This window comes from Haliotis rufescens, unplaced genomic scaffold (assembly GCF_023055435.1).
Source record: "Haliotis rufescens isolate VD_foot unplaced genomic scaffold, xgHalRufe1.0.p SCAF_50, whole genome shotgun sequence".
In the NCBI taxonomy this organism is placed as follows: domain Eukaryota; kingdom Metazoa; phylum Mollusca; class Gastropoda; order Lepetellida; family Haliotidae; genus Haliotis; species Haliotis rufescens.
In genome coordinates, this window is record NW_025964224.1 from 829,440 (window position 1) to 846,101 (window position 16,662).

At 44.6% G+C, this 16,662-nt stretch overlaps 1 protein-coding gene and 1 long non-coding RNA gene across 5 annotated transcripts in view; one reads left to right on the forward strand and one right to left on the reverse strand.

Moving 5' to 3' along the window:
- The window catches only part of LOC124126367 (deoxycytidylate deaminase-like), a 69,675-nt gene that overhangs the window by 37,588 nt on the left and 15,425 nt on the right, over positions 1 to 16,662 (forward strand). For 2 of the 4 annotated variants that reach the window (XM_048384740.1, XM_048384739.1), the window contains 4 exons: positions 3,800 to 3,908; positions 4,508 to 4,637; positions 5,014 to 5,227; positions 5,420 to 6,756. The exons of the other annotated variants lie outside the window; for them this stretch is intronic. In XM_048384740.1, the coding sequence (XP_048240697.1) occupies positions 3,858 to 3,908; positions 4,508 to 4,637; positions 5,014 to 5,227; positions 5,420 to 5,726 (702 nt within the window). In that variant the 5' untranslated portion in view covers positions 3,800 to 3,857 and the 3' untranslated portion in view covers positions 5,727 to 6,756. Of the gene's footprint in view, positions 1 to 3,799; positions 3,909 to 4,507; positions 4,638 to 5,013; positions 5,228 to 5,419; positions 6,757 to 16,662 lie in introns of those variants that run through there. 4 annotated transcript variants of the gene reach the window in all.
- The window catches only part of LOC124126375, a 64,083-nt gene continuing 62,555 nt past the window's right edge, over positions 15,135 to 16,662 (reverse strand). The window contains exons 3-4 of the long non-coding RNA XR_007218501.1: positions 15,595 to 15,657; positions 15,135 to 15,216 (exon numbers count right to left, since the gene is read on the reverse strand). This is a non-coding gene — a long non-coding RNA (uncharacterized LOC124126375). The remainder of the gene's footprint in view (positions 15,217 to 15,594; positions 15,658 to 16,662) is intronic.

Below are 16,662 nucleotides of genomic sequence, written 5' to 3' on the forward strand. Positions count from 1 at the left end.
TGCCAGTGTAAACTGCACTCATAGTGCCAGTGTAACCAGCACTCACAGGGCCAGTGTAAACTGCACTCATAGTGCCAGTGTAACCTGCACTCATAGTGCCAGTGTAACCTGCACTCATAGTGCCAGTGTAACCAGCACTCTGAGAGTAAGTGTAACCTGCACTCATAGTGCCAGTGTAACCAGCCCTCACAGAGCCTGTGTAACATGCTCTCATAGTGCCAATGTAACCAGCACTCACAGAGCCAGTGTAACTTGCACTCATAGAGCCAGTGTAACCTGCACTCATAGTGCCAGTGTAACCTGCACTCACAGTACCAGTGTAACATGCTCTCATACTGCCAGTGTAACCAGCACTCACAGAGCCAGTGTAACCTGCACTCATAGTGCCAGTGTAACCAGCACTCATAGTGCCAATGTAACCTGCACTCATAGTGCCAGTGTAACCAGCACTCACAGAGCCAGTGTAACCTGCACTCATAGAGCCAGTGTAACCTGCACTCATAGTGCCAGTGTAACCTGAACTCACAGTACCAGTGTAACATGCTCTCATAGTGCCAGTGTAACCAGCACTCACAGAGCCAGTGTAACCTGCACTCATAGTGCCAGTGTAACCAGCACTCATAGTGCCAATGTAACCTGCACTCATAGTGCCAGTGTAACCAGCACTCACAGAGCCAGTGTAACCTGCACTCATAGAGCCAGTGTAACCTGCACTCATAGTGCCAGTGTAACCTGAACTCACAGTACCAGTGTAACATGCTCTCATAGTGCCAGTGTAACCTGCACTCACAGAGCCAGTGTAAACTGCACTCATAGTGCCAGCGTAACCTGCACTCATAGTGCCAGTGTAACCTGCACTCATAGTGCCAATGTAACCTGCACTCATAGAGTCAGTGTAACCTGCACTCATAGTGCCAGTGTAACCAGCACTGACAGAGCCAGTGTAACCTGCACTCATAGAGCACGTGTAACCTGCACTCATAGTGCCAGTGTAACCTGCACTCATAGTACCAGTGTAACCTGCTCTCATAGTGCCAGTGTAACCAGCACTCACAGAGCCAGTGTAACCTGCACTCATAGTGCCAGTGTAACCAGCAATCATAGTGCCAATGTAACCTGCACTCATGGTGCCAGTGTAAACTGAACTCATAGTGCCAGTGTAACCTGCACTCATAGTGCCAGTGTAACCTGCACTCATAGTGCCAGTGTAACCAGCACTCACAGAGCCAGTGTAACCTGCACTCATAGTGCCAGTGTAACCAGCACTCATAGTGCCAGTGTAAACTGCACTCATAGTGCCAGTGTAACCTGCACTCATAGTGCCAGTGTAACCTGCACTCATAGTGCCAGTGTAACCAGCACTCACAGAGCCAGTGTAAACTGCACTCATAGTGCCAGTGTAACCTGCACTCATAGTGCCAGTGTTACTCTGCACTCATAGTGCCAGTGTAACCAGCACTCACAGAGCCAGTGTAACCTGCACTCATAGTGCCAGTGTAACCAGCACTCAGAGAGCCAGTGTAACATGCTCTCATAGTGCCAGTGTAACCAGCACTCACAGAGCTAGTGTAACCTGCACTCATAGAGCCAGTGTAACCTGCACTCATAGTGCCAGTGTAACCAGCACGCACAGAGCCAGTGTAACCTGCACTCATAGTGCCAGTTTAACCTGCACTCACAGAGCCATTGTAACATGCACTCATAGAGCCAGTGTAACCTGCACTCAAAGTACCAGTGTAACATGCTCTCATAGTGCCAGTGTAACATGCACTCACAGAGCCAGTGTAACATACTCTCATAGTGCCAGTGTAACCAGCACTCACAGAGCCAGTGTAACATACTCTCATAGTGCCAGTGTAACGAGCACTCACAGAGCCAGTGTAACCTGCACTCATAGAGCCAGTGTAACCTGCACTCATAGTGCCAGTGTAACCTGCACTCACAGTACCAGTGTAACATGCTCTCATACTGCCAGTGTAACCAGCACTCACAGAGCCAGTGTAACCTGCACTCATAATGCCAGTGTAACCTGCACTCATAGCGCCAATGTAACCTGCACTCATAGTGCCAGTGTAACCAGCACTCACAGAGTCAGTGTAACCTGCACTCATAGTGCCAGTGTAACCAGCACTGACAGAGCCAGTGTAACATGCTCTCATAGTGTCAGTGTAACCAGCACTCACAGAGCCAGTGTATCCTGCACTCATAGAGCCAGTGTAACCTGCACTCATAGTGCCAGTGTAACCAGCACTCATAGTACCAATGTAACCTGCACTGATGATGGCAGTGTAAACTGCACTCATAGTGCCAGTGTAACCTGCACTCATAGTGCCAGTGTAAGCAGCACTCATAGTGCCAGTGAAAACCGCACTCATAGTGCCAGTGTAACCTGTACTCATAGTGCCAGTGTAACCTGCACTCATAGTGCCAGTGTAACCAGCACTCATAGTGCCAGTGTAACCAGCACTCACAGAGCCAGTGTAAATTGCACTCATAGTGCCAGCGTAACCTGCACTCATAGTGCCAGTGTAACCAGCACTCAGAGAGTCAGTGTTACCTGCACTCATAGTGCCAGTGTAACCAGCACTCACAGAGCCAGTGTAACATACTCTCATAGTGCCAGTGTAACTAGCACTCACAGAGCCAGTGTAACATACTCTCATAGTGCCAGTGTAACCAGCACTCACAGAGCCAGTGTAACCTGCACTCATAGAGCCAGTGTAACCTGCACTCATAGTGCCAGTGTAACCTGCACTCACAGTACCAGTGTAACATGCTCTCATACTGCCAGTGTAACCAGCACTCACAGAGCCAGTGTAACCTGCACTCATAATGCCAGTGTAACCTGCACTCATAGTGCCAATGTAACCTGCACTCATAGTGCCAGTGTAGCCAGCACTCACAGAGTCAGTGTAACCTGCACTCATAGTGCCAGTGTAACCAGCACTCACAGAGCCAGTGTAACATGCTCTCATAGTGTCAGTGTAACCAGCACTCACAGAGCCAGTGTATCCTGCACTCATAGAGCCAGTGTAACCTGCACTCATAGTGCCAGTGTAACCTGCACTCATAGTGCCAGTGTAACCAGTACTCACAGAGCCAGTGTAATCGCACTCATAGTGCCAGTGTAAACTGCACTCATACTGCCAGTGTAATCTGCACTCAAAGTGCCAGTGTAAACTGCACTCAAAGAGCCAGTGTAAACTGCACTCATAGTACCAGTGTAGCCTGCACTCAAAGAGCCAGTGTAACCTTCACTCATTGTGCAAGTGTAACCTTCACTCATAGTACCGGTGTAAACTGCACTCATAGTGCCAGTGTAACCTGCACTCATAGTGCCAGTGTAACCTGCACTCAAAGAGCCAGAGTAACATGCACTCATAGTACCAGTGTAGCCTGCACTCACAGAGCCAATGTAACCTGCACTCATAGTACAAGTGCAACCTGCAGTCATAGCTCCCTGAACCTGCACTCACAGAGCAAGTTTAACCTGCACTCACAGAGCCAGTGTAACATGCACTCATAGTGCCAGTGGAACTTTCACTCATAGTGCCAGTGTAACCTGCACTCATAGTGATAGTGTAACATGCTCCCATAGAGCCAGTGTAACCTGCACTCACAGAGCCAGTGAAACCTGCACTTATAGTGCCAATGTAAACTGCACTTATAGTGCCAGTGTAACATGCACTCATATTGATAGTTGGACCTGCACTTATAGTTCCAGCTTGACCCGTACAGATTCGAGATGTCATCATTTACATTTGCTACAAATCTCTCTCTTGTACTTTTGTGTTTCAAGCTGTGAAAATGCTAAGAATGAGAAGAGGAAAGGGTACATAGGTTGGGAGGAATACTTCATGGCCGTCGCTAAGCTCTCTTCACTGAGAAGCAAAGACCCCAATACACAGGTAAGGAGAGAGCACCTCCATATTGATGAAAACGTCCCATTTCACCTCCAGCTACAATATTTGGAGAGGCTCTATTACGATGAGGTATAAGCTTACAAAATCTGTCGTGTGTATTTAATGCCTCGTGTGAGGATGAACGCCCTAAGTTTTCATAATGGAGCAAAGCTTTTACAGACGGTAAGTTTTAAATTCTAACATCATCAGAACTTTCTAACATCATCAGAACTTTCTATGAACCAGAACTCTAAACATGTACAGGCTACTACATCAATCCTATGTTACATCTTGTGTAACATCTTGTGTTACATCTTGTGTTAGATCTAGTGTTGGGCGGTCGGGTAGCCTAGTGGTTAAAGCGTTCGCTCGTCACGCCGAAGACCCAGGTTCGATTCCCGACATGGGTACAATGTGTGAAGCCCATTTCTTGTGACCCCCGCCGTGATTTTGCTGGAATATTGCTAAAAGCGGCGTTAAACCATACTCACTCACATCTTGTGTTACATCTTGTGTTTCATCTTGTGTTACATCTTGTGTTATATCTTGTGATACATCTTGTCTTACATCTTATGTTACATCTTGTTTTACATCTTGTGTTACAGGTTGGAGCTTGTATTGTGAACAAAGATAAGAGGATCGTCGGTACCGGTTACAACGGAATGCCCGATCGATGCAGTGATGACGAACTACCGTGGGGCAAGGGAGAAGGTTTAGACAATAAGAAACCTTATGGTATGAAATTTACTATCACAGTAGTCTCCATTTAAGGTGAATGTCATTTAAGCACACTTGATATCACTATTCTCTAAATAACAAATTCATATGAATGCTAACTTTCTTCATGTACTCAATGACAAAATATGATATTTGGAAACAGAGTATTTTTTTATTCATTAAGTCCACATAAACACAGTGAGTGGGAGAGTGAGTGAGTGAGTAAGTGAGTGAGTGAGTGAGTGAGTGAACAACGAGCCACGATATCAGGGCATGCTATGGTGGGGATTTCATGACATGTCGGGCAGAGAGTAGTAGGATTGAGGAGAAAGTGAATTGTTGTGAGAAGAAAACAGTTTGAGCCACTTCTTGTTATGAAAGTATTCATTTCCAGTCTGCCACGCTGAGCTGAACGCCATACTGAACAGGTTCTCTGCTAACTTGAAAGGCTGCAAGATCTTCGTGACTCTGTTCCCATGTAACCACTGCACCCAGATGATCATTCAGTCTGGAATCCATAAGGTTGTCTACTTGTCGGATGAGAAAAAGGAAAAGGACGAGGTGAAAGTATCAAAGATACTTCTGCGCATGGCTGGTGTCAAATACAGGTCAGTGATTGTTGTAGAACATATTTACTTTCTGCTTGTACTTGAGTTGAGTTTGAGTCAAGCAGCCTAACTGTCCTGATGAAACGCTATCATGACAAAAAATCATTGCATACGAATATTTGAATACCGTAATAACAATTTCATCATTGACAGCTGCAATGTGCATCTAGAATGTATACATATATATTTCAGACCATATCGAGGAAAGATGGACCCAATCAAGATACAGTTTGATCCAGGTCCCACTGATGATGGTGGAAAGATGGACCCAATCAAGGTACAGTTTGCTGTATGTAATACTGATGTTCGTGGAAAGATGGACCTAATCAAGCTTCATTGTCCTCCAGGCTCCACTGATGTTCGTGGAAAGATGGAACCAATCAAGGAACAGTTGCCTCCAGGTCCCACTGGTTGTCAGAGATGGAATGGTTACCTGAACTCAAATCTCATCAAAAAGTGTTTCTTTCATCTGGTTAATGAGGGGAACATGTTTACATAACACTGATTTCCAAATCAACAATACATAGTTTAACGATTAATTTGTAGTCCGAGATTCATGATAAGCAAAGTATTTTGGAATGAATTTGTATGTGAACTGCTGTCTCAGTCTTAGATTCATTGGCCACTCACTGCTCAAATTCTTCAAGTTTGTAAAAGATGACGTATTCGTTTTGTAACCAAACACAAACATAACACCTCTTGCTTCATCGTGCACAGATTTTACTGATTTCCAGCATCCATCCTCCCCGAGAAGGTGGTAATCCTCCTAATATACTTTTAAACCAAAGAGGCCCACTTTAGGTGATCTCTTTTGATAACGCCCCTTTTATGTTTCCGGGAGATTTGGTGTGTTTTCAATTTATTCATGGTAGTGTTTGGGTGGAGGTTGTTTTACTTATATGCTTTTACATCTTAGCGAAAATCAGCGGTCCTATAACTCTCGAGCGTGATGATGTTGGTCCAAACCCTCCACTATAAATCAGTTAAGCATGACACAAAAGATAATATGGAACTTCATAATAATTATAAAAAGACACTCGCCATTTTGATTGGTTTAAATTGTGTCGTTTAACTTTATTTGGGATAATTTAATTTGATTTATTTGTAATAATTACACATATCTGCTTAAAGTAGAGTAAAGAGGGTCCATTGTACGGTTCCGACCATGGCTTATACACGTGTTTATAAATCACTATCAGATGCTGTGATACTGTTCCGCACAAAGGGAAAGTTGAAAATGGAAGTCTTTCTGTTTTCAAACAGTTTTGTGGATAGTTCTTTTCACCCTGAATCTTCCTGCATAGATGCAAATGTGAAACATATATGTCTTCTTTCGGGTAGACATGTGATAGAGATGTTGCCTTTTCATTTACATAACATGCCTTTTGCTATCTATGTAATCGTTGTCCTTCCATAGTTGACTTAACATGTAATTGTTACACTTCTTTTGTGTAATATGCTTGCATTGTATACACTCTCTTGCCCTTGGTATTTTATGCTTGAAAAATAAATAAACAGAATAAAATAGGCTTTCTTGTTCTGGTGTACTAGCATGTTGATAGGGTATTTGAGTTAGAATTTAACACCGAAACGGCATTAACAGAGGCATATGCGGTGGCTAAAAGATGGGTCCATCCAAATAAACAAAATGAATCCGGCGGTCTTGAAAACTGTCTGTCTGTTCATGAACACATGGCCTACCTCTGGCTGAATGTACCTGATGTACGTCTGTTTACGTGCAAACTCTTTGCCCCAAGGGTAAATATACCCACCTGTGCAAAAAGGTAAAAAGTGGTTGTGTTTTATGCACTGGTATACTTGAGGTTGTTCATTATAATATCAATAGATTTAGCTGATTTGAGTCCAGACAATGGACAGGTTTGAACGTTGTGCCCGGAGAAGGAAGGTTGGTTAGCTGGTTGGTTAGTGGGTTGGCTGGCTGGCCACCTACGATGACACACAGTCAACCAGTAGCGGTATGATGACACACAGTCAACCCGTAGCGGCACGATGACACACAGTGAACCAGTAGCGCCACGATGACACACAGTCAACCAGTAGCGGCACGATGACATACAGTCAATCAGTAGCGGCACGATGACACACAGTCAACTAGTTGGGGCACGATGACACACAGTCAACCAGTAGCAGCACGATGACACACAGTCAACCAGTAGCGGCACGATGACACACAGTCAACCAGTAGCATCACGATGACACACAATCAACCAGTAGCGGCACGATGACATACAGTCAATCAGTAGCAGCACGATGACACACAGTCAACCAGTTGGGGCACGATGACACACAGTCAACCAGTAGCAGCACGATGACATACAGTCAACCAGTAGCGGCACGATGACACACAATGAACCGGGACACACATAGTCACCAGCCAATCCGCACTAGGCGGCTCATATGACAAAGAGTGTGGACTGGGGCCTATTCCACGAACTCCACACAGGGGACACAGATATGCATCTTGGGAACCAGAGCCGGGCGTTTGTCACACCTGCCACTCATTTGAAGCGACCTTCAAATTTCTAAGAAAATAAACACCGTCAGCTTTGTGTACCCATGTACCCGCCTGACCCGACTGTTAGGAACACTTCTTCAGTCCAAACTGTGTCGTTCTGTCAGTGCTTTTCGGTTGGAAATCCAAACCGTAAGTTAAACTGTAACATAGGGTCGGGTCTGTATTAACGGTATTGAACAAGATGTATAACATTTGTAATCGTTTGGTTAAACTTTTATTTTGCCTGGCAGTTTAGAATATTATTTTAAACTTAAATGCTAAATTATGTCAAATACTTTTGAGTTAATATTTAAACTGTTTACGCTGTTAATTATAAGGTTGATGAAGTAGTATAACAAACACATTTTTTTCTATTTCTGACATTACTTAGTAAAGTATTTTCCTGTACTAGTACCACTGCAACGTTACAATAATTAGAATATATTACTTCCATTTTGTTTGCATTCAGTTTCCTGTGATGTGTCCTGATCATGTTGTTTGTTTGTTGTTAATCGCACTTAGCAATATTCCAACCATTTGACGGCGGTCTGAAACATAATCGAGTCTGGAGCAGACAATCCAGTGACCGACATCATGAGCATCAATCGACGCAATTGGGAAACAATGACATGTATCAACCAAATCAGCGGGCCTGACCACCCGATCCCGTTAGTCGCCCCTGTTGCAGAATGTATGACATAATTAAATCTGAATAAACCCTAACTTTTTTAAAACCGAGGTGGAACTTGTCATGGAAATTGTAAAAAAAAGAGAAGAGTTTGGAACCTAAGTCTTTCTTGCTGCCATGGAAACATAAAAAAATAAATATTTCTAAAATTTCTAAATAGCAAAAGGCACCAGTTCAGCATGTACCTGACAAACCTGCAAAGTTTCATGAAAACATATTGAACCGTTTATGAGTTATGCTCCGGAAATGAACCCTACCCTCACAGAACCTACAGTCCGTTTGACTCCAAATGAGAACGATGAATTGCAAAATAACTCGAAATCCAGAAAAGTGTATAAAACATCAATACGGTACTTGACCATAAATACCCTGTACCCAACAAAATCTGAATTTTGTTTATTTTAAGACCCATGGCGGATGAAGTTCTTTAAGAAACTATCATGTTATTTTGTGTAGAAATGTGTACATGACACGTAGGGGGGACAAACCGTGGAAGGCACAGCGCAAGCACGCATGCACTGCACGTTCTGTGGTAGGGGAAATGACAGAGCGTTAGAGGGGCCGTCTCATGATAATTTCAGTTGCAATCTGACTCGCTCATGCCATAGATCTCGTCGTCGGAACTGCTGGTGCCTGAACCGACTGCCACTATTATAGGTTGGACTGTTGCTGGCCGTAGTCGATCTCGTGACCAATAACGTGGCCCTATCTCGTTAACGACTGTGGCCACACAACGCCTTCATGTTTCTACTGTTACCCGACCTTCACGAGTTGTTCAACGTCTCGTAATTTGAACGTTGTGTTCGATCGTCCAACGTCACCTTTGACGATGCCCCATACCAACTCGATTGGATTCAGGTTGCAGTGAGAAGGTGGCAGTCGTAAGACAGCGTGACCCTGACCCTTGATGTAACTGTCAACTTTATACACGGGGTCAGGTTTCATAGTTTTGATGATTTCATGGAGCTGTGGTTTCGTCGCTCGAGAAGGAAAGGTAATGTTCCTCCGTTGCATGCAAGTAACCATGTCTCCTTTACGGTTAGGTTGGAGTCTTGCTTTCTGGATCCTGCACACTATGATACGGTGCATTGTCCATGACAATGAGTGACATGGTAGGCAAAGCAGGGACTAATTTATCTTTCACCCACTCCAGAAATACATTGCCGTTCATTTCTGTGTGGTAGTCCCTGTTGTCTTTGGACTTGGCTCTAAAGACGAGGTCACAGTCTCGGAGAAAACCCTGATTAGCAGAACCAGCATGGAAAACTATGAGTCTTTCGCCATTTCCCATTGGTAACTTTCTACCAGACTCATTACAGTCACCACTGGGTACCCACTGACTGCTGGCTGTGTGTGACGCATTTACCCATGTCTCATCTAAGAAGACGGGCTCATATCCTTCTTCACGTTTCTGCTTGATGGTACGAAGGTAATGATTTCGGAGACGAACAATGTCAGACCGTTCACACAACACGGCCCTATTTTCTCAAGTTATCTTTTTGTATTTGTAACCAAATTTATCATATAATGGGTAGGTTTCTCGGCAGGATAAAGCCAACGGATAAAAAAAGATATCCGTTGGGTCATATGCGGATAGAGATGCAAATATCAAAGGTCAAGTAGGACTACTTTCACTGTTTATAAACAAACATGGCGTCACCCTCGTCATTCAGCGATCGAGACAGAATTAACCATCGGGAATCTGGATAATCTACAGGGATAATTGCTATCATTATCAAAATTATCATTATCTAATATACTGAAAATCAGTGTTTAACTGTGACGTAGCTAAGGCATTTTTATAAGTTTTGGCAACTTTGGAGATGTAAATTTCGAAACAATTTTGCGAGGGCACGAGGCCTAGCCAAGCGGGATCAGTAGCCATATCTGTGCTTGTAGACCTCTGCGGCTTGAAACCTTCTCCACAAATTAAAATAGTTGGATTTGGCCGAAATATGTTTCAATTGTTACCTTGTATCGTTTTGTCGCTGTGTGTACATCCGATTGCACTTCTTAACGTAATGACAGGACAGACCGACTGTCAACGACGTCTGACCGTGGCCGTGACGTCTCATAGACTAGGGTTAGAGTAGCTTCCCTTTGACCAAGGGCAGTTACTCTAGCGGACAGACCGATGGATTGCCGAGAGAGGCAATTAAAAACAACTGTTGTTTTGCGTATATGTTGCTTCGCCACTGTATAAGAAACAGATTTTAGTTGGAACTATACTAGCCACATAAAGAAACTGTGCACGGAGAAAATAAAGATATAAGGGCACACCGTCCATATATGAAATATAGGTTTGAACACAGCAATTTTTGGAGACGTACAAACGCTCATGCGCGTGCCATGCGATATGACGTCATTGATGGGGGCCCAATGTGTTACTGCACGTGCATCCTGTGCAGCTGTACACAGCATGTGCAACTCAAAATTCGCTGTCACTTTGGATAGCATGATCTGTTGTCATTCAAAAATTCAAAACTTCTCAGGCGCAGACACAAGCATATCACAAGCAAATCATGCCAAGATTGACAGCTGCACAGCGTCATGAAGCCATTGGAATGATCCGAGCGGGAATGAGGCAACAACAGGTGGCAACACATTTCCAATGCCATCGTAACACGATATCGGCATTGGTGAGGCGTTATCAGAACACAAATGACGTTGCCGACCACCCACGTTCAGGACGTCACCGAGTAACAATGCCAAGACAGGACAGATCGATTCGAGTTACACATCTCCGACACAGGTTCCAAACGGCAGTAACGACGTCCCAGACAATTCCTGGACTGCGCCGTATCCATCCCAACACTGTCAGGAATCGTTTACCTCAGTACGGGATTCGACCACGACGCCCTGCCATACGTCCCATCCTGACACACCGTCATCGAGTCAACCGTCTAAGATGGTGTCGAAATCATGTTCGCCAACCTCGAAGATGGTGGAGAAATGTTGTCAACATTTCCCACAGTGACGGGCGCCAACGTGTCAACCGGCGTTTGGGAGAACGTTATGCACGCAACTGTATTGTGGAGAGGAATCGTTTTGGAGGTGGCTCTGTGATGATTTGGGGTGGGATAACAGCACGGAACCGAACCCCTTCGGTGGTTGCTCAGGGCAATCTCACCAGTGTTGGCTACAGAGATCAGATTCTGAGGCCTGTGGTCATTCCTTTCCTGCAACGTCGTGGCCCGGGATTGACATTTCAACAGGACAACGCTCGTCCTCACACGGCTAGGGTCGCAATGGATTTCCTTCACCATAACAATGTCATGTTACTACCATGGCCTGCAAATTCTCCAGATCTCTCCCCAAAAGAGCATGTGTGGGATGAAATGGAGCGCCGTCTGCGTCGCCTTCTACATCCTCCAGATAACGTCCGGTGGACTCCATGCGTCGCCGATGCTAGGTAAGGCATCTTAGAAAATGTCTTACCACAGTCTGAACACCATGTGGACTCCTTGACGTCTTACAAGGCAACTCATCTTTCAAGCATGGCTTTTCTCTTTTATCTATTTTTTTCTTTATTTTTTCTTAACTTTAACAACGAGCATGTGCACAGACATGACAGACAGACAGACAACGTAGATGACATCTCAACTCAGCCTCCACATTCGGTTCGGCACCCTATTGGATCAATCAAGACACAAAGAGTCAGTTCAATCAATCACTGTTTAATAATAAACAACAACAACAACCAGATACATAGGAAATACGAAAAGACAACTGAGGAGGGAGTGCTTTGCATGTCCCTTCAACAACGCAAAAACCTTTCATCTTTCATCTTCAAACTCTTCGAGTGAAGATGGGATCACCAAGAGATGTGGTCCATCATATTGACCCAAATAGGTTCCAAACATGTTTGGGACTCCTCATCAGTAAAACAAGTACAGTCTATGGCCTCCCTGACACAGAGATGACACATCACTTGACAACTGTTGCAGCTTGTGTATCTCAGCATATTGTTGTGCCGACAGGCATTACATTCACTTTGTAAGTGAGTTGAGCTTCTACATAAGGATCGTCGTCAACGTTGTCGTCATGCCAAACCATGGCCATACCTGAAGAGATGACATCCTCTGGTGATGCTGGTGACCAAGAAGCATCGAGCAGGGTGGGTGTGTCCAGATCCATGGAAGGGAGGGCTGTCAGCTTGAGCGCTTCATGATCATCACCGCCACAGACGCATTGGGCGAATAGGTTGGCTCCCGAGGGGTTTGTTCACACCACTGTTCCAATAGGGTCTGCACTGAACTGACATCGGGGGAAGGAAGGATGGGTGTCCTGTCAATCCAACAAGAAAAGAACCCTTAAGTATACCCACGATCATAGTCATGCATTCGTGATACTCATCATCATCATCATAATGACATACACATCCCTAAGAATAGCATGGTACTTACAGATGTTCTTGATGAGAGATCTTCCGAGACAATTTCTTCCGTGGTCGCCTTTTTGCAGGTGCTGCAGGTTTCAAAAAGGATGTCTCTTTCATTTCGGTGTCTGCTGCTGCTGTTGTGGTTGCTGTTGCTGTGGTTGCTGCTGCTACAGTTGTTGATACTGCTGCCGCTGGTTTGATGGGGTTTTTTTCTATTGGGTCTTCTTTATCTTCTTCTTCGGTGCTACTTTCTTGGGTTCAGTCAGTTTCCTTATCTTCGGTCGTATCATGTCGCACATCACTTCGTCGGCCTTTGTACGTAACTTGGCGTACACATCGTCGGCCTTTATCTTCGCACATCACATCGTACACTTCACCCCACAGTTCAGCGGTCATTTCATCATTCCCTTCACCACTCCCTTTACCACCCATGTCGCTTCAGTGAGTGAGTGAGTTGGATTTAACACCGCTTTTAACAGTATTCCAGTTATATCGCGGCGTGTCAGCTTAATTTTGGAGGAAAGCCCGAAGTGATGCAGGTCTCAGACGTTAACCACTTTGGTGAAACCCACGAGCACGGGTATGGTGCTGACAAACCTAGAAACATAATTGGGGCGAACCGGGATTCGAACCCACAATCATAGGTTTCTGGCGTGTCCAAGGGACGCAACTCTGCACAGCGAATTGCGGCGCCTTAGACGACTGGGCCACCCGTGCCCCCCCCCCCCCCATGTCGCTTCATGTCTTGGCATTCATAAGTTTGGACATGATGTTGTCAATTCACTTTTCTGTCCATTGTTTCTTTCCAAACCTTCACGGATGTGTCAACACTTGATGGTTCTCTCTCAAAACACGCGTTTCTTCCAGATAAAACGCCAACAGCCATCACAACGTGAGGAACATCAATCAGAGGGACGATGTTGTTGCTTGGACAGGTCAGTGAAAAGAGATGACCAGAGAGCATCTGTTGGTTTTAACATGTTTAAGGCACTGAATCCCTGCTTCCTGATTGGTTGGTTGCTGTCCCACACGCCACCCAAGTGGCACACCCATTGTGTTTCTTTTACATAGGGTCAAGCTTGTAGCATGAGAAAGAAAGCACAACCCCGGTTGCTGGGTGTCGGGGTCATGCTTTGCAAAGGTGTCGATACTTCATCACGGCTTCATGGAGTTCTACAGTGGCGTACGTGCCCACCCAAAACCTCTCTTCATCCGTGTGCTCACAGGCTGAGTCTGACCGGGTATCGGCACACGTACGGCACAAAGGACAGAGCAGTTTTCCACTCGATCTGTAGGGCAGTAGCGGATTCTAGAGTCGTTTCGGGGGTAGGACACGACATTGGATAAGTCCTTTCAGCTCAAACAACGTGTCCACAGGGGGTTGATGAAGAAGGGTTGGGTGTCCTGTGGGAAACGCTCCGGTCTTACAAATGTAAGGATAAAGTGAACAGATATCGATAAACTTGATGGTTTTACCTTCTTGGGCTTCGTAGCATAATCGAGTGGCATTGGTTCGTCCTCCATAGAAGGCGTCGCGAGGGTTAAGCGGACCAGGTAAGTGGATACAGTGGCGTCCCTGCAAGAAAGCACGCAGTTAGTCCTCCTGTTGCCCTTTTTAAACTCGCATTCCCACATGGTGACGACCCGTTTCACCTCAGGTTGTTGGTTCAAGAGACTCAGGCGGTAGAGGATGTCGGTATAACGTGATCCCATCAACGTACCAAGGACGGGATGAGGTTCTCCACATTCGGTCTTGTGACATTTCTGACACCCAAGCCAGAAACACCCCAGGAATTCCCCTAGGCTCGACTCAAACATTCCCTGGGTCTAACATTCACATTCACTTATTTTCTGACAAAACTTCTTGAACTTGAAATCAAGGGGAAAAACAGGAACTTCAAGAGTACATCTCTGAGAACTGTTTTCAATTTCCTTGAACCTTTATGTTCCTAGCAGTAAAGGGGAAGATTCAGAACGAAATATGCATTGTATGAATGTAATGCTGTCATCAGGATAGGAATAATCAGTGTATTGATATATGTATGAATACTGCTATGAACTGGGTATTTTACTTTTATATGTGCATCACATCGCTCATCTACTATATTTAAGGTGTACTGGGTAAAACATCATTGAAACATTGTCAACCAGTGTGCCATATCAATAAAACCAGAAACACTAAACAGACAAGAAGGAGGACAACGTGAATTGAGTTCTATACTAAGAACATCCCTTGATTTCATATCAAAACATGAACATTTATTGAACTGGACCATCCCAATGCACCATTACAAGGCGGATAAGTTGTGTTTGTGTTGGGGGTTAAAGAGGACCAATTAAAATATCACTCTTCCATCACTTTTATTCGCCGTAGTAGCCAGAATTGTAGCCACCCATGGCGTAACCTAAAACAAATACATATAACATTTCTTATAAACATGGCCGTATGGTAAAAGTGTACATAAATTATTGTGGTGAAAAAAACATTTCAATTCACAACAAACTTCATACAACAATATTCAGACATAGATATTTCTCCTGTTAAGATGTTACATTCACCAGGATTAAAATACATTTCAATTACATGATAAACCAACATATCCTACACTGAATAGTTCATACCAACATGGTGACAACTAAGGAATGTTATATGAAATTACAGGTTGATGAAATAGAATGCTATAGTTGAAAACAACTTAATACTGATAATAAAAAATGGACAGTGACTAGATTGGTAATTAAAAGTTGAAATATTATTAATGTAGCTGCTGATCAGCACTCACCCCCAAGGAGTCTACAAACAGCTGAGACACTTCAGATGGAGCAACACATCTCCATGGTGACTCCTATGCAGGAAAACAAAACTACTGTTATGGTTTTGTCTCCAACAATGATCACTAATGCAACACGACACTGCAGTCTAGATTGTTATACATGTATTATTATCAGTCTAGAAGTGAAACATTTATGATTACGGACTAGGTTAAAATACAAAAAGGAAAACTAATTGACTGCTTTTGCAACACCTCGACATCATCATCCAAAACGGGATACACCCAACTCGCCTAAAATCCGACTCGCCTAAAACGATTTTGACCCGGCTCGCCTAAAAAATTTTGAGCGAACTACGGTCGTTTTTTGTATTTTAGAATAAGTATGTAACTATCAGAAATACATAGTAATGTATTTTATACACATAATGTACCTAAATGTTAGAGTTGTAGTCTCGGTCCCAATAGCGTAACCGACTGGGGGGAGTAGTGCACTTTACCGGGCGCACTTTTTCAGATCCAATTAGCGCTGTGGGGGTTCGAACGCGTTTCGCCAGGTCATCGGCTAGGCTAATTAATGGTGGCTAACCCTAACCCTAACCCAACCCTAACCCTAAGGACCCCCAAGGGGTGTTTGACCGCCAAGGGGTGTTGGAGTCATTGGAGCGTGAGCCACGGTCACGGTATAGCGAGACACCGGCCGCGCTACAGCGCGGTAATTGAGCGGATGGTAGAGGCCGGGCTGCGCCCGGTAAACTGCATTGTTGCCCCTAGAACGGGTGTTTGATCGTAAAGATGTGTAAGTTTCCCTAAGACCGAGAACGGGCGTTGGATCGTGAAGCGAGAGTCACCAGAGCGTGAGGCACGGTAATGGTATAACGAGACAGCGGTGGCCCTATAGCGCGGTAATTGATAATGAGCGGATGGTAGAGCTCGGGCTGCGCCCGGTAAACTGCATTGTTGCCTTTCAATTTGTAAGTACATAAATTTAGATGAGACGATGACATAAACAACTGATAGTGCACGAGGGCGATTACTAGCCAAACCATTGTAAACAAAGGGCAAAGGGAGCTAACTCGT